General features: G+C 42.0%; 1 protein-coding gene across 2 annotated transcripts in view; it reads right to left on the bottom strand.

Moving 5' to 3' along the window:
• Positions 1 to 19,287, bottom strand: part of CUNHXorf58 (chromosome unknown CXorf58 homolog) — a 41,422-nt gene that overhangs the window by 6,862 nt on the left and 15,273 nt on the right. For both annotated transcript variants that reach the window (XM_006085627.3, XM_014453041.2), the window contains one exon: positions 15,788 to 15,919. In XM_006085627.3, coding sequence (XP_006085689.1) covers positions 15,788 to 15,919 — 132 coding nt within the window. The remainder of the gene's footprint in view (positions 1 to 15,787; positions 15,920 to 19,287) is intronic.

Here is a 19,287-nt window from a genome sequence, read left to right as displayed (position 1 = left end):
ATCTGACATTTTCCTGCAGTAGAGGCTGGGAGTTGTACCATATCTACCTAATACATAGACACAAACCCAAACAGGAAGCCAAAATGGGGAGATAAAAAACAACCCCAAAATGAAAGAACAAGAGAATTCTCCAGAAGAGCTAAACAAAATGGAGATAAGAAATTTATCTGATACTAGAGGCCTGGTGCACGAAATTAATGCACAGGTAGGGTCCCTAAGCCTGGCTGGTGATCAGGGCCGATCTGTGGGCTAACCAGTGGGTGGTCAGGGCCCCCCACTCACACCTGCCTTGGCCGGCCTGGTGTTGCCCACTCACTGGCCCCACCCCCCGCCGCTGCCTGTCTCCTCCCTCTGTGGGGCGACTGGCGGGGCAATCGGGGCATGCCCATTTACACCTGCCTTGGCTGGCCTGGGGCCTGCAGACTGGGGGCAGCTCCTGTGTTGAGTGTCTGCCCCCTGGTGGTCAGTACACATCATAGCAACCAGTCATTCTGCTGGTCATTCCATTGTTCTGTCAATTTGCATATTAGGCTTTTATTATATAGGATAGAGTTCAGAATAATGATGGCAAAGATGCTCAACAGCATGAGAAAAGATATAGTAACTATGAAAAAAGACCAGTCAGAAATAATGACATAACACTAATAAAGAACAAATTGGAAGGAATACTCAGCAGATTAGGGGAAGCCAAGGTTTGGATCAGTGAATTAGAAGACAGGGCAGAGAAAAATCACTCAATCAGAGAACCAAAAAGAAAAAAACAATTAAAAACCAGTACAGCTTAGATGGCATGACTCAGTGGTTGAGCGTTGAACTATGAAGCAGGAGTGCACAGTTAGATTCTCAGTCAGGGCACCTGCCTGGGTTGTGGGCTTGATTCCCAGTGGTGGTTGTGCAGGAGACAGCCAATCAATGATTCTCTCTCATCATTGATGTTTCTCTCTCTCCCTCTCCCTTCCTCTCTGAAATCAATAAAAATATATTTAAAAACAAAACAAAAAAACAGGACGACAGCTTTAGGGAGCTGCTGGACAACATGAAATGTAACAATATTTGCATAATTGGAGTGCCAGAATTAGAGGAAAGTGAGCAAGGGATAGAGAACGGGTTTGAGGAAATAATGGCAGAAAACTTCCCTAACCTCGTGAAGGAAAAAGTCACACAAGTCCAGGAGGCACAGAAAGTCCCAAGTAAGAAGAACCCATACAGGCTCACACCCAAACACATCATAATTAAAATGCCAAACATTAAAGACAAAGAGAGGCCGAAACCGGTTTGGCTCAGTGGATAGAGCGTTGGCCTGCAGACTGAAAGGTCCTGGGTTCGATTCTGGTCAAGGGCATGTACCTTGGTTGCGGGCACATCCCCAGTAGGACATGTGCAGGAGGCAGCTGATCGATGTTTCTCTCTCATCGATGTTTCTAACTCTCTATCTCTCTCCCTTCCTCTCTGCAAAAAATCAATAAAATATATTTTTTAAAAATAAATAAAGACAAAGAGAGAATCTAAAGGCAGCAAGAGCATTTTGTAGCATTTTGTTACCTGCAAAGGAGCTCCCATAAAGCTGTCAGCTGATTTCTCATCAGAGACTCTACAGGCCAGAAGGGAATGGCATGAAGTATTCACGGTAATGAAAAGCAAGGATCTAAAACTAAGATTGCTATACCCAGCAAGGCTAACATTCAAAAAAGATGGTAAAATAAAGAGCTGCCCAGATTTTTTTAAAAGAAAAGGCTAAAGGAGTTTATCACCACCAAATCAGCACTGCCAGAAATGTTAAAGGTACTGCTGTAATGAGAAGAAACAGAGAGAGAAACATAGGCATACAGAATTAAAATGGCAATAAATAAATACCTATCACTTGGCTAGCGTCACTCAGTGTTTGCACGTCAACCTATGAACCTGGAGGTCATGGTTTGATTCCTGGTCAGGGTACATGCCCAGTTGTGGGCTTGATCCCCAAAGAGGGCCATGCAGGAGGAAACCAATCATTGATTCTCTCTCATCATTGGTGTTTATATCTCTCCTTCCCTCTCCCTTCCACTCTGAAATCAATAAAAAATATATTTTTTTGAAAGTATATATGCACCCCTATGTTCCTGGCAGCACAATTTACAATAGCTAAGATTTGGAAACAGCCTAAGCGTCCATCAGCAGATGAGTGGATTAAAAAACTGTGGTACATCTACACAATGGAATACTACGCTGCTTTAAAGAGGAAGGAACTCCTATCATTTGCAACAGCATGGATGGAACTGGAGAGCATTATGATAAGCGAAATAAGCCAGTCAGAGAAAGATAAATATCACATGATCTCACTCATTTGTGGAATATGATGAACAACATAAACTGATGAACAAAAACAGATCTAGAGACAGAGAATCATCGATCAGACCGTCAAACCTCAGAGGGAAGACAGGGGAGGGTGGGGAGAAGGGGAGAGATCAACCAAAGGACTTATATGCATGCATATAAGCATAACCAATGGACACATACACTAGGGGGCTGAGGGCATGAGCGGGGGGTGGGGTGGGGTGGGGATAAATAGGTGGATAAGGACACATATGTAATACCTTAATCAATAAAGAAAAAAATATGTATTTTTAAAATGTACCTATCAATAATAACCTTAAATGTAAATGGATTAAATGCTCCAACCAAAAGACATAGGGTAGCTGAACGATACAAAAACATGACCCAATTATATGCTGTCTACAGAGACCCACCTAAAAACAAAGGACTCACATAGGATGAGAGTGAAGGGTGGAAAAAAATTTTCCATGGAAATAGAAATGGAAAAATACAACACTGGGGTAGCAATACTCATATATGACAAAATAGGCTTCAAAATGAAGGCCATCGCTCTAGCCGGTTTGGCTCAATGGATAGAGCATTGGCCTGCAGACTGAGGGGTCCCAGGTTTGATTCCAGTCAAGGGCATGTACCTTGGTTGCGGGCACATCCCCAGTAGGGGGTGTGTAAGAGGCAGCTGATTGATGTTTCTCTCTCATTGATGTTTTAACTCTCTATCCCTCTCCCTTCCTCTCTGTAAAAAATCAATAAAATGTATTTTTTAAAAAATGAAGGCCATCACAAGAGACAACAAAGGCCACTACATAGTACTAAAGGGATCAATCCAACAAGAGGATATAACCCTGGTAAACATATAAGCACCCCATATAGGAGTACCTAAATATGTAAAAAAAAAACCCTTCTAGCCGAAACCGGTTTGGCTCGGTGGATAGAGCGTCGGCCTGCGGACTGAAGGGTCCCAGGTTCGATTCCGGTCAGGGGCATGTACCTGGGTTGCGGGCACATCCCCCAGTGGGAGATGTGCAGGAGGCAGCTGATCGATGTTTCTCTCTCATCGATGTTTCTAACTCTCTATCTCTCTCCCTTCCTCTCTGTAAAAATCAATAAAAATATATTAAAAAAAAAACCTCTTCTAGAGCAGTGGGTTCTCAACCTTCCTAGTGCCGCGATCCCTTATCTAATTTATTTTATTTTATGTATGTATTTTTTCAATATTATTTTTTATTGATTTTTTTACAGAGAGGAAGGGAGAGATATAGAGAGTTAGAAACATTGATGAGAGAGAAACATCGATCAGCTGCCTCCTGCACATCTCCTACTGGGGATATGCCCGCAACCAAGGTACATGCCCTTGACCGGAATCGAACCCGGGACCTTTCAGTCCGCAGTCCGACGCTCTATCCACTGAGCCAAACCGGTTTCGGCTGCTGCGACCCTTTAATACAGTTCCTCATGTTGTGGTGACCCCCAACCATAAAATTATTTTCGTTGCTACTTCATAACTTTAATTTTGCTAGTTATGAATTGTAATGTAAATATCTGATATGCAGGATGTATTTTCATTGTTACACATTGAACATAATTAAAGCATAGGGATTAATCACAAAAACAATATTTAATTATATGTGTGTTTTCTGATGGTCTTAGGCGACCCCTGTGAAAGGGTCCTTTGACCCCCAAAGGGGCCGTGACCCACAGGTTGAGAACCGCTGTTCTAGAGGACTTTAAGGGAGAGGTTGACAGCAATAAAGTCATAGTAGGTGACTTTAACACCCCCTGATTTCACTGGATAGATCTTCCAGACAAAAAATTAACAAGAAAACAGTGACTCTAAATGACACACTGGATCAGATGGATTTAATTGACATTTATAGAGCATTGCACCCCATAGCTGCAGAATATACATTCTTCTCGAGTACCCAAGGGTCATTCTCAATGATAGGCCACATATTAGGTCACAAAACACGTCTCTCCAAATTCAAGAAGACTGAAATCATATCAAGCATCTTCTCAGATCACAATGGAATAAAATTAGAAATCAACTAGGGTAAAAATACTCAAAAACTTTCAAACACTTGGAGGCTAAATAGCATGTTATTAAACAACTAGAGGCCTGGTGCACTAAATTCGTGCATGGGGGAGGACCCTTCAGCCCAGCCTGCACCCTCTCCAATCCGGGATCCCTCTTGCAATCCAGAAACACTGGCTCCTAACCGGTCACCTGCCTGCCTGCCTGCCTGGTGCCCCTAACTGCTCTCCTGCTGGCCTGATGGCCCTAAATGCTTTCCCCTGCTGGCCTGATCTCTCTAACTACTCTCCTCTCCTGGCCTGATCCCTCTAACTGCCTAACTGCTCTCCCCTCCTGGCCTGATCCCCCTAACTGCCTATCTGCTCTCTGCTGCTGGCCTGATCCTCCTAACTGCCTATCTGTTCTTCCCTCCTGGCCTGATCCCCTTAACTGCCTATCTGCACTACCCTCCTGGCCTGATCCCCCTAACTGCCTATCTGCTCTCCCTCTCCACGCCCTTCTTGGATTCTGCTGCAGCCCCGCCCCCATTCTGATTGGTCGTTATGTGAGGGCGTCCTGGCCAATTTGCATATTCCTCTATTATTAGTATAGATGAATGGGTTACCAATGAGATCAAGAAAGAAATAAAAAACTTCCTGGAAACGAAGGAAAATGAACACACAACAACCCAAAATCTCAGGGACACAGCAAAAGCAGTCTTGAGAGGGAAGTTTATAGCACTACAGGCCTACCTCATAACAGAAGAAAAATTAATAATAAAATGATTTAACTCGACAACTTAAAGAATTAGAAAAATAACAAGAAAAGCCCTCGGACATCCTTAGTGCTGCCACAGAGGCGGGAGAAGTCACAAAACAAGTCACAGCTGCTGCTCGCTAGCTGTGAGCCTGACTTCTGGCTGAGCAGCGTTCCCCCTGTGGGAGTGCACTGACCATCAGGGGGCAGCTCCTGCGTTGAGCATCTGCCCCCTGGTGGTCAGTGCACATCATAGCAACCAGTTATTCTGTTCGATCAATTTTCATATTAGCCTTTTATTATGTAGGATAATGAATTCTCAGAAAGAGAAACTAAACAAACAATCCTATTTACCATTGCAACAAAAAAAATTAAGATACTTAGGAATAAACTTAACCAAGGAGTTAAAAGATTTGTACTCAGAAAACTACAGGATATTGAAAAAAGAGATAGAGGAAGATATAAACAAGTGGAAGAATATACTGTGGTCATGGATTGGTAGAATTAACATAATTAAAATGTCCATTCTATCCAAAGCAATCTACATATTCAATGCAATCCCTCTTAAAATACCAACAGCATATTTCACAGATCTAGAACAAATACTCCAAAATTTTATATGGAACCAAAAAAGACTCTGAATAGCTGAAGCAATCTTGAGAAAGAAGAACAAAGTTAGAGGGATCACAATACTAGGTATCAAGTTAAACTACAAAGCCACTATAATCAAAACAGCCTGGTACTGGCACATGAACAGGTATATAGTTCAATGGAACAGAACAGAGACCCCAGAAATTGACCCAAGTCATTATGCACAATTAATATTTGACAATGGAGGCAAGAGCATAAATGGAGTAAGACAGTCTCTTCAATAAATGGTGTTGGGCCAGCCATGGGCAAACTACGGCCCGCGGGCCGGATCCGGCCCGTTTGAAATGAATAAAAAAAAAAAAAAAAGACCGTACCCTTTTATGTAATGATGTTTACTTTGAATTTATATTAGTTCACACAAACACTCCATCCATGCTTTTGTTCCGGCCCTCCGGTCCAGTTTAAGAACCCATTGTGGCCCTCGAGTCAAAAAGTTTGCCCACCCCTGTGTTGGGCCCTAGCTGGTTTTGCTCAGTGGACAAAGCGCTGGCCTGTGGACTCAAGGGTTCAGGGTTCAATTCCGGTCAAGGGCATGTACCTCGGTTGCAAGCTCCTCTCCAGCCCAGGCCCTGATCGGGATTAATGCAGGAGTCAACCAAACCATGTGTTTCTCTCACATCAATATTTCTCTCTATCTTTCCCTCTCTCTTTCACTCTCTAAAAATCAGTGGGGGAAAAAATAAAATAAATGGTTCTGGGAAAACTGGACAGATACATGCAAATAAATGAAACTAGATCACCAACTTACACCATACACAAGAATAAACTCCAAATAGATAAAATACTTAAATGTAAGTCGTGAAACCATCCAAATCCTAGAAGAAACCATAGGTAGCAAAATTGCAGATATCTCTCGTAGCAGTATGTTTATAGATACATCTAGGGCAAACTAAGGAGAAAATAAACAAATGGGACCACATCAAAATAAAAAGCTTCTGCACAGCAAAAGGAACCATCAACAAAATGAAAAGGGAACCCACTGTATGGGAGAACATATCTGGCAATGATACATATGATAAACAGTTAATATCCAAAACATATATATATATATAAGGAACTCATATAACTTAACAAAATCCAATTTAAAATGGGCAAAAAAGAGGATAAAGACTAAAATCCAGGAAACCAAGATAGCGGCATAGGTAAACACCGGAAATTGCTGCCTCACACAACCACTTCAAAAATACAACTAAAAGACAAAACGGACATCATCCAGAACCACAGGAAGGCTGGCTGAGTGGAAACTCTACAACTAGCAGGAAAGAGAAAAGCACACTGAGACTCAGAGGAGGTGCGGTGTGGAAGTAAAGTGCAGAGGTACAAAGGTGCACGTGGAAAGGGCTGGCAACTGAGGACGCGGCTGTCTTTTTCAATCGGGAGGGAGACACAAGCTCCTGACTGCTCTGAACGCCAGTTCCGGGCGAGTCTCTGGGGACCCAGACTCATACGGGGAGAAACTGGACTGTCTGGCATCAGGCAGAACTCGAGGGTGGCTTTCTCTCAGAGGTGCTTGCAGCGATTACCTCGGAACAGTGAGACCTGGGGCCTCTTAGGGTAGGACTGAGGAGCAGCCATAGCTGCTTGCTCCACCCTGTTGACTCCCTGAGACCCTGCCCCACCCAAGCTGTGAGCAGAGGCTTTTGCATATGAATGGCCTGGCCCTTTGCAATCTAAAATTACCTAACTAACTGCAGCTGGGTCAGAGAGACCCAGAACATTCAAAAGAAGGCCCAAGGCCCCACAGCAGCTTGCATTGCTTCACAGCTGGGCCTCATCTGGGCACCTCCAAACTCCAAACCTCAAACTGCAAACTCCAAACAAAGAAGAGGAACCTGCAGATCTCTCCATAGCTCCTGCTGGGTAGCCTCAGGCAGTGGCTAAATTAGCACCTCCTCAGAGATCCAAGAGCCAGTATACCCAGTCGTCAGAGTGGACCATCCAGATTACAACTCCTTAGAGCCATAAGGGACACACTCAGGGAGCAGACTCAGTGAGCACCAAAGCCCCACTGAAGCAAGTCTTGCCCCAGAAGGGTGTCTCCAGCACAGAAGTTCTCCCACTGTAGACACAGCTGATTCTCACAGCCAAAGTGGCCTGGAGGTCAATTCCTCCCAGTGATACCTACAACAATCAAGGCTTAACTACAACAAGACTGTGCACAAAGCCCACAAGGGGGTGCACCAAGAGTGTCCACCTCAGGTAATTGGGGAGGCTGAGCCACTGGGCCCTATAGGACACCTAGCACAGAAAGCCACTCTACCAACACAGGGAAGCAGCCAAAATGCAGAGACAAAGAAACAGGACACAAATGACAGAAATGGAGGAAAGCAAACTACTGGATATAGAGTTCAAAACCACGGTTATAAGGTTTTTCAAGAATTTTCTAGAAACAGCCGATAAATTTAGTGAGACCCTCGAGGATATGAAAAAGGACCAACTAGAAATTAAGCATACACTGACTGAAATAAAAAATATTATACAGAGACCCAACAGCAGACTAGAGGATCCCAAGAATCAAGTCAAAGATTTGAAATACGAAGAAGCAAAAAACACCCAACTGGAAAAACAAAATGAAAAAAGAATCCAAAAATATAAAGATAGTGTAAGGAGACTCTGGGACAACTTCAAGCATACCAACATCCAAATTATAGGGGTGCAAGAAGAAGAGAGAGAGCAAGATATTGAAAACTTATTTGAAGAAATAATGACAGAAAACTTCCCCTACCTGGTGAAAGAAATAGACTTACGAGTCCAGGATGCTCAGAGAACCCCAAACAAAAGGAATCCAAAGAGGACCACCCAAGACACATCATAATTAAAATGCCAAGAGCAAAAGACAAAGAGAGAATCTTAAAAGCAGCAAGAGAAAAAAAGTTAGTTACCTATAAGAGAGTACCCATACGACTGTCAGCTGATTTCTCAACAGAAACTTTGCAGGCCAGAAGGGAATGGCAAGAAATATTCAAAGTGATGAATAGCAAGAACCTACAACCAAGATTACTTTACCCAGCAAAGCTATCATTCAGAATTGAAGGTCAGATAAAGAGCTTCACAGATAAGAAAAAGCTAAAGGAGTTCATCACCACCAAACCAGCATTATATGAAATGCTGGAAGGTATCCTTTAAGAAGAGGAAGAAGAAGAAGAAAAAAGATAAAGATACAAATTATGAACAACAAATACACATCTATCAACAAGTGAATCTAAAAATCAAGTGAATAAATAATCTGATGAACAGAATAAACTGGTGAATATAATAGAATCAGGGGCATAGAAAGGGAGTGGACTGACTATTCTCAGGGGGGAAGGGGTGTGGGGGGTACGGGAAGAGACTGGACAAAAATCATACACCTATGGATGAGGACAGTGGGGGGGGTAAGGGCAGAGGGTGGGGTGGGAACCGGGTGGAGGGGAGCTATTGGGGGAAAAAGAGGAACAACTGTAATCTGAACAATAAAGATTTAATTAAAAAAAATAAAATGGGCAAAAAATAGACACTTCTCCAAAGTGAACATACAGATGGCCAAGAGACAAAAAGTGCTCAAAGTCACTGATCAACAGAGTGATGCAAATTAAAATGACAATGAGGTACCACCTCAGACCTGTCAGAATGACTACCATCAGCAAATCAACAAATGACTAGTGCTGGCGAGGATGTGGAGAAAAGCAAACCCTAGTTCAGTGCTAGTGGGAATGCAGACAGGTGCAGCCCATAATGGAAAACAGTATGGAGTTTCCTCAAAAAACTAAATATGATTCTAGCTGGTTTGGCACAGTAGATAGATCGTTGGCCTGTGACTGAAGGGTCTTGGGTTTGATTCTGGTCAAGGGCACGCACCTTGGTTGTAGGCTCTGGTCGGGGCCCTGGCGGGAAGCAACCAATCAATGTGTCTCACATCAATGTTTCTCTTTCTCTGTCTGTCCTCCTCCCTTCCACTCTCTCTAAAAATCAATGGAAAAATATCTTTGGGTGAGGATTAACAAAAAATAGAATTTTAAAAAATTAAATATGGAACTTCCATTTGACCCAGTGATCCCACTTCTAGGAATATATCCTAAGAAACCCGAAACACCAATCAGAAAGAATGTATGCACCCCCTATGTTCATAGCAGCACAATTTACAATAGCTAAAATCTGGAAACAGCCCAAGTGCCCATCAGTAGATGAGTGGATAAAAAAGCTGTGGTACATTTACACCATGTAATACTATGCAGAAGTAAAACAGAGGGACCTCTTACCCTTTAAGACAGCATGGAGGGACCTGGAGAGTATTATGCTAAGCAAAATAAGCCAGTCAGAGAAAGACAAGTATCACATGATCTCACTCATATGTGGAATCTAATGAACAAAATAAAATGATGAACAAAATAGATCCAGAGACATAGAAACATGGAACAGATTATTGAATTTCAGAGGGTAGGTGGGGGTAGGGGGAAGTATGGGCTGGAAAAAAATAAACCAAAGCACTTGTATGCATATATGCATAAGCCATGGACACAGACAAAAGGGTGGTGAAGGCCTGGGGTGGGGGGTGGGGATGGGCTAGAAGGAGTCAAGGTGGGGAGAAAGGGGACCTATGCAATATTTTCAACAATAAAGATTTAATTAAAAAATATAATACATCTAAATTAAACTCAGGATGAGCCTAACATTTGGTAATAGCTATGTGATCTGTATACCTGGTAGTGCTCCTTCATGACATGCTTGGGTTGAGATGACATTTGCATAAAGCTTTTTAGAAATAATGAGTTCGTATTTGGTGCTAAGTGGCAAATTTCACTATTTCCATTTGAAGTATTTCTAGAAATCCCACTTTTCTTTTTAAAATATAAAATTAGGAATTTTAAAAGTACAAATATATATAATCAGTTCAACCTTATAAATGCTCATTTAAGAGACAGGAATAGGGAAGGAGGATCTATGATGCTAGGAAATGGACTAACAGCAAGACAGTTAGAGTATATACACACACCAACACTCACACACACTCTCACACATACAGGCCACTCTCCCTTTGTATTATTTAGGCATGCATGAATTTTAATTACCACTATTTAGTTGAATAAGCCCAGTCCTCCAACACATGATTCAAATTTCAGTTACCACAGTATAATTGAGTAATTGCATAAAGTACAAACTCTGCTGCTAGCCCTTCAGTCCATAGATCACTGCATAAATAACAGATGTGTATGGTGATTATGACAAATCATGTCACTTCTTTCAAAGTGTGTCAATGATTGGTCACTGTGGGTCTGTTACTTAATTCACACACAGACAGCAAAGTAAATAGTTGTGTTGCCTCTTTGTCCCCTAGTAACAACAAAAAAATCAAAAGAGGGAGTAGGCCAAAAAAGTAACAAAAAGCGATAATGCTGGAAGTGAAATTCAAATCCCATGTAAATGGACTTTTAGAAGAAATAGGTGACCATGGGGATGTTGATGCAGCCATCATTCAAGAGACTGCACATAGGCAGCTAGAAGAACCTGGCGAAAGTGAACTTATCAACTTATCCGAGAGTGGAGTAGTAAAATGGGTAAACATCTCAGCACTGTCAATAATCTGCTCTGCACTTATTAGCTATGTGACCTTGGGCCAGTTTTTTAAAAATCTCATTAAACTTAACTTTTAAGTGAGGAAAGAGGCTGTAACAAAAGGGATGAAGCTGTCCCAGAGGAAGTGACCCTGACAAAAAAAGACACTTCACAGTAAAGGAACTCTGAGATATACACAACATTTAAAGTCCAAAGGATAAGCCCTGGCCAGGTAGCTCAGTTGCAAACACCAAGGTTGTGAACTCAATCCCAGGTTAGGGCACACACAAGAAGCAACCAATGAATGCATACACAAGTGGACCGATAAATTGATATTCATTCTCATTCTCATATTCTCTCTCTCTCTTTCTCTCTCACCAATTAAAAAAATTAATGTCCAAAGGATGAAATGTTGGTGGGTAATCCAAACTTAAAAGAAGTATGACAATTTGCCAAGGCATAGAGAAGATGCATTGTAAGTTGCATAAGAACAAGAAGGCAAGCCCTTTAAACTACTCTAGATAAACTGTTTTTTAGTAGCTTTATTGAGATTCACATCCCATACAATTCACTTATTTGTTTATTTTTAAATATATATATTTTTACTGATTTCAGAGAGGAAGGGAGAGGGAGAGAGAGAGATAAAAACATCAAAGATGAGAGAGAATCATTGATCAGCTGCCTTCTGCATGCCCCCTACTGGGACCAAGCCTGCAACCCAGGCATGTGCCCTTGACCAGTCCACAGGCTGACGCACTATCCACTGAGCCAAACCAGCTATAGCCAATTCACCTATTTAAGGTGTATAAGTCAGTGGTTTTCAATAGTTTATTTTTTTTTTTTACAAAGAAATAAAACACTATACTGGTACAGTGAGGACTGCCTGTATATTTTATTTCCCGAGAGTGGAGTAGTAAAATGGGTAAACATCTCAGTACTGTCAATAATCTGCTCTGCACTTATTAGCTATGTGACCTTGGGCCAGTTTTTTAAAAATCTCATTAAACTTAACTTTTTCTCATCTGTTAAAGGGTCACATAATTTATGAACGTGAAGATTAAAGGAGATAATAGGCATATAAATAGCTGAAGTCTGTGCTGTGTTCATAAAGGGCTCAATAAATATCAGGAATCACCATCTCTCTCTCTTCCAATATGTCAATCTGGGGACTTTTTTCTATGACACCAGTCCTTGGCATAGCCACGGTCTGCAAGTATGAGACCCATGTCCTTAGCAAAGATAGTTGGCACCCCCAAGCTCTAGTTATTTCCTAGTCCAATGCCTAATCTTCTAGGTTAAGGCTTTGAAAGGAAGAAAACAGAACTGGGAGTCTCTAAGGCACTATATTAATTTCAAGTTTCACATTGAAGCAACTGAGTAAATAGTCAAGGCCACGTGTTATTATTATGAACTAGAATTTTGAGATCCCTTAGTCCAGGGGTCCTCAAACTTTTTAAACAGGGGGCCAGTTCACTGTCCCTCAGACCGTTGGAGGGCCGGACTATAGTTTAGAAAAAACTATGAACAAATTCCTATGCACACTGCACATATCTTATTTTGAAGTAAAAAAAACAAAACGGGAACAAATACAATATTTGTATTTGCATGTGGCCCGCGGGCCGTAGTTTGAGGACCTCTGCCTTAATCTTTAGAATGTGTGAAATAGGGTAATAATAATACCTATCTCTTAGGGTTGTTATGAGAATAAAAGGAGTTGGTATTACAGTTATGTGCCGCATAATGATGTTTTGGTCAATGACAGACCACATAGATGATGGTGGTCCCATAACATTATAATGAAGCTGAAAAATTCCTTTCACCTAGGGACATCATAGCCATTATAACATCATAATGCACTACTCACGTGTTTGTGGTGGTGCTGCTGTAAACAAACCTACTGTACAAAAAAAGTACAGCACATACAATTATAGTAGCAAGCTATACCATCTAGACTTGCGTAAGTGCAATCTATGATGTTCACACAATGCTGAAATCCCTAATGATGCATTTCTCAGAATGTACCCCTATCATTAAGTGGCGCATGACTGTACATCGGCATTTGCTATTATTATTATTTAGGTATCTAGTGTAAGTTCCCTGATTCAGCACTTCTGGCCTATTAGTTACACCAACCAGAAGACTAGGAGCCATATTAAGGAAGGCTAGGACACCTTCCTTTAATTTACCACGCTGTCACCAAGGCTAACTGCTTTTTAAAAAATATATATATATTTTTATTGATTTCAGAGAGGAAGGGAGAGGGAGCAATAGAAACATCAATGATGAGAGAGAATCTTTGATTGGCTGCCTCCTGCACCCCTCACGAAATTGAACCCAGGACCCTTCAGTCCGCAGGCTCACTCTCTATCCACTGAGCCAAACCAGCTAGGGCAAGGCCCACTGCTTTTATTCCCTAACTAGAGGCCTGGTGCACGAAATTTGTGCACTGGGGAGCGGGGGGGGGGGGAATCCCTTCAGCCTGGCTTGTTCCCTCTCGCAGTCTGGGACCCCTTGGGAGATGTCCATGTGCCTGCTCGCTGCTCCTTACTGCTCAGCTTGCTGCTCCTTAGCACTGCTGCAGAGGTGGGAGAGGCTCCTGCCACCGCCGCTGCGCTTGCCAGCCGTGAGCCTGGTTTCTGGCTGAGTGGCACTCCCCCTGTGGGAGCACACTGACCACCAGGGGGCAGCTCCAGCATTAAGCGTCTGCCCCCTGGTGGTCAGTGTGCATTATAGTGACCGGTTGTTCTGGTCTTTCAGCTGTAACAGTCGCATAGGCTTTTATTATATAGATTATCTCTTGCATCTCCAGCCTCACTGCCCTAAACCAATATACCACCATCTCTCCTAAAATACTGCAGAAACCTCCAAACTAGAAGGCTGTTACTGTACTCTATTCTATACTCTACATTGCAGCCACATGGATCTCCTCGCTCATTGGATTCATCACCTCATTTCTTGAAACACTGTACCAGCTTCTCATTGGACACAGAATCAAGAAAAAAATACCTCCTCCAAATAAAAAAATAAAAAAAAATGGAGAAAAAAAATGAGAGAAAAAAACAAACACCTTACTATGGTTGAAAGCCCTGTATGATGATCTTAGTGGCCCTCCAGCCTGACTACATACCACCACACTCTGCTCTCTCTCCTCCAGTCCCACAGACCTGCTTCCAGGCCCTGCAGCTCCTCCTGCCACAGAGCCTTTGCCTTGGGTATGCCACCTGCTCAGCCCCAGACTGAGGCTGTGACACATTGTTGATTGCCTACCCGTCAACCACTTCCCACTTCTCCCTTGCTCCTGGAGCCCTGACTTTTTTTTTCAGGTATGGACCAGCAATATACTCTGGGAAGGAGAGCCCCAGCACACAAACCAATCAGTGATTGGTTTAGGGGGGAACATGTGATCTGGTTCTAACCAATGGGGCCTGAGGGGGTCTGTTGGGGGTCTTCTGGGAAAGTGTTTTCTTCCTGAGATAAAAAGACTCATGGAGTCTCCTTTTCCCCGCTTCTGAATGTAGTTGAGAATGTGATAGTTAAGCCAAGAGAACTGTAGAGAAGCTGACTCGGAACCCTAATGTTCTTGAGCTGCCACATTAGCTAGTCCAGGACCCTCCTATCTGGGAACTTCTTACATGAGACAATAAATGTCCTTTTCATTTAAGTCTCTTGTGGCTGGAAATACTCTGTTACTTGCAGTAGAAAGCATCCCAACAATAAAAGAATCCTTCCTTATTAGGTCAAATCCCCATGCACTCTCTTAGCACCATGTATTTATTTTTGATTTTTAATTGAGATAACATTTATATAAAATTCACCATTTTAACCATTTTATAGTGTACACGTCAGTGGTCTTTAGTAAATTCACACCATATATCACCACTATCTAATTCCAAAACATTTCCACCACACCAAAGAGAAACCCACATTCCTTAGGTATCACTCCTCAGACACAAAAAGCCATACATTATATGACTGCATTAGTATGAAATACCCAGAATAGGCAAATTCAGAGAGACAGAAGGTAGATCAGTGGTTGATTAGGGCTGTAGTGATAGAGGAATCAGGAGTGACTGCTTAATGGATGTGAGGTTTCCTTTTGGGGTGCCAAAAGGTTCTGGTACTAGATGGTGGTGAAGTTTGCACAACACTGTGAACGTACTTAATGCCACTGAATTGTTCACTTTAAAAATGGAACATTTTGTATTGTGTGTGTTTTTAAGTAATATTTTTATTGATTTATTTTAGAGAGGGGGAAGGGAGCAGGAGAGAGAGAAACATAGATGTGAGAGCGTAACATCGATTAGCTGCCTCCTGCACACCCCCTACCAGGGATCGAGCCCGCAACCCCGCCATGTGTCCTGACCAGGAGTTGAGCCAGCATGGGATGATGCCCAACCTACTGAGCTACACCAGGCAAGGCTATATTGTGTGTATTTTACCATGAAAAAAAAAGTATGATTCTTGGGGAAGATAGGGTAAGAAGGCTTTTTGTTGTTTGGTTTCAATATCTAAATCTAAATTCCTTACTGTCACATAATCTTGCACGGTGACAATATCCATTTCATCAGTTATTTTGAACTTCTGGAAAAGATATTCATCTTCTAAAATTTGTTCAAGAAACTTCTTCCTCCCCATTATTTTGTAAGCATCATATGACGCCTATAAAAAGAACAGAGCATAGACTTTTAAAATAGTATAATAGCAATAATAATCAGCACATACTTTACGTATTTTTCTGACAAATACATAAAATATTGTTCTTTTCTTCTAACAGCTTGTATTCAGTAAAAGGATAGTATTTTCAAAGAAAATATTATATAGGGATTTTAAAAACTACCTAAAATTTGTTCCCATAACTATATCTACATAGTTTTAAAATGCAGCTAGAGGAGCTGAGTCTACAGTCCTCGGAGAACCAGTTTTTAATTTTTTTAAAAAAATTCTCATCTGAGGATATGATTTTAGAGAGAGAAGAAGGGAGAGAGAGAAACATTGATGAGAGACATCTATTATGTGCCCCAACTTGGGATCGAACCCACAACCTAGGTATGTGCCCTGACTGGGAATCGAACCTACAACCATTTTGGTTTACAGGATGATGCTCTAACCAACTGAGCCACCCGGCCAGGGCAAGGACCAGTTTTTAAAAGATGTCTTTTACCCCTTAAAAAACATTCCTTTCTCTTAAAACAAAACAAACCTATAACGCCATTCATGCTGTCCATGCAGAAAAAATTTATTTGATTATTAAATAGGTTGGCCTAGGAATTGCAAGAAAAGGTATCACTCGGCCAACTATCTTTTCTTTTTTCAAAAATATATTGATTTTTTACAGAAAGGAAGGGAGAGGGATAGAGAGTCAGAAACATCGATGGGCCAAACCGGTTTGGCTCAGTGGACAGAGCATCGGCCTGCGGACTGAAAGGTCCCAGGTTCAATTCCGGTCAAGGGCATGTACCTTGGTTGCGGGCACATCCCCAGTAGGGGGTGTGCAGGAGGCAGCTGGTTGATGTTTCTCTCTCATCGATGTTTCTAGCTCTCTATCCCTCTCCCTTCCTCTCTGTAAAAAACCAATAAAATATATTTTTTAAAAAATCTGTTAAAAAAAAAAAAGAAACATCGATGAGAGAGAAACATCGATCACCCGCCTCCCGTACACCTCCCACTGGGGATGTGTGGGCAACCAAGGTACATGCCCTTGACCGGAATCTAACCTGGGACCCTTCAGTCCGCAGGCTGACACTCCATCCTCTGAGCCAAACCGGATAGGGCATAGACCAACTATCTTTATGTGTTAGTTAATATATAGCCCCCAAATGGCAACATGTACGTTTTAGATTGCTCAGACCTCTTTCTCCTTCAGACTTCATTCTCAGTAGCCAAAGATTGGCAAACAAAGGGTTTTTTACATTTGCTGCTCAAGGAAAGTACCCGAAAGGGCAAAGACAGAAAAATCACAGAAAATACTGACGCTCAAATCCTGTCTGGCCCTATTGGTACCAAACTCTTCCATGCACATTTCTCCTTGTTCCAAGAGCTACACAGACTGTGAGTAGAGCTTTAAATACGCCCCACCCTCTTTCCCACTCCCCATAGTATGTGCTGCTTCTTCTAACACATATTTGTACTACGCATCTGTGCTTCTGGCCACAAAGGATATGCTTATGTGAAGGGAGACTAGCAAAGATGAAGATTTAAATATCTTTTGATTTCAGATCAGTCTCACTTTTCCTTTGTATCTGAGAATGTGACGCTAGTGAAAGTATGGGAATCCTGTGTTATATAATGCTGATGTAAGGCCACAGAGGAGTCACTGAGATAGGGTTGACTCAGAATCTGTTCTTTTTACTTACCACACAATACAACAGCGAGCCTTGATGTATTTTCTATTTCAATTCTCACTTTTGTTATCTAGAATATTCCTTTTTAATTTTTTAAGTTTCTAAGCTTAGAACACAGATACATATGAAAAATAAAAGAAAATACATGGTGGCCCGGCTGGTGTGGCTCAGTGGTTGAGCATCGACCTGTGAACCAGGAGGTCACAGTTCAATTCCCGGTCAGGGTATATGCCTGGGTTGCGGTCTCGATCTCCAGTGTGGGGCATGCAGGAGGCAGCCAATCAATGACTCTCTCTTATCCTTGATGTTTCTGTCTCTCTTTCCTTCTTCCTTCCTCTCTGAAATCAATAAAAACATAATCTATTTTTAAAAAGAAAATAGCCCTAGCTGGTTTGGCTCAGTGGATAGAGCGTCGGCCTGCAGACTGAAGGGTCCCAGGTTCGATTCTGGTCATGGGCACATGCCTGGGTTGTGGGCTTGATCCCCAGTGGGGGGTGTGCAGGAGGCAGCCAATCAATGATTCTCTCTCATCATTGATGTTTCTCTCTCTCTCCCCCTCTCCCTTCCCCTGGGAAATCAATAAAACATATTTTTTTAAAAAGAAAATACACAGTGAGGCAAAAGTAGGTGTATAGTTGTGAGTATGCAAAACACAGGTTATTCTTGTATTATTATTTATGAATTATTGTATTATTTCCCATATGAACAAATATAAACCTAGTTTTGCCCCACCCTGTATTCAAATGGTTGTAGTTTTATTCCTAAGGCAGTAAATTAAAGGGACAGAAATAGTTTACTAAAAATGTGATGGAGATTTCCTTTGGGCAGATCATTTTGGTTTTCCATTTCATTAGTTTCTTTCTACACTATGCATCTAAACAAAAGGCAGTATTGGCACATAACTCCACTATGCTTTCTTTTTTTAAAATATATTTTATTGATTTTTTTACAGAGAGGAAGGGATAGGGATAGAGAGTTAGAAACATCGATGAGAGAGAAACATCGATCAGCTGCCTCCTGCACACTCCCCACTGGGTATGTGCCCGCAACCAAGGTATATGCCCTTGACTGGAATCAAACCTGGGACCCTTCAGTCCGCAGGCCAAACCGGTTAGGGCATCCACTATGCTTTCTTGCAATTAATTTTCTGAGGGTCCTAATTAACCATTCCCACAGTGACTCTAAAGGTAAAAGCAAATAGATATACACTGAACAGGTCTGAAAAACCACTTAACTTCTGCTTTGAGCATTTCTTTAGATATAGTTATATTTTACTTTAGAACAAGTTACTTAAAAAGGCATTTGTTATTTCTTCCCCACTCTACTCCACTCCGCCACCACCACCAATCTCTCCAAGCCCTGGTTTCTTTAGTTGTACAGGGCCTCAGCTGTGTGAGGCCCATCCCCGTCTCTCAGTCAAAGCTCTCTATGCCTGGCAGCACATGGCAGGCCTGCTGCCTACTTGTGACAGGGATTTGAAAAAGTTTGCCCTCCAGTGGCCAAGATGTTCTTTCTCATACCTCTGTCGTGTATGGCAAGATTCAGGAAAGTCCTTCTAGATAGAAAGAGATGGGAAAGCAGAGCCCAGCCCCAAAAGGGAAGGGTAAAAACTAGGCAATGCTCTAGCTTGATCCCCAGTGGGGGGTGTGCAGGAGGCAGCTGATCAATGATTCTCTCTCATCATTG

Source organism: Myotis lucifugus, unplaced genomic scaffold (assembly GCF_000147115.1).
Source record: "Myotis lucifugus unplaced genomic scaffold, Myoluc2.0 scaffold_20, whole genome shotgun sequence".
NCBI lineage: Eukaryota > Metazoa > Chordata > Mammalia > Chiroptera > Vespertilionidae > Myotis > Myotis lucifugus.
This window is presented reverse-complemented; position numbering and strand designations above follow the sequence as displayed.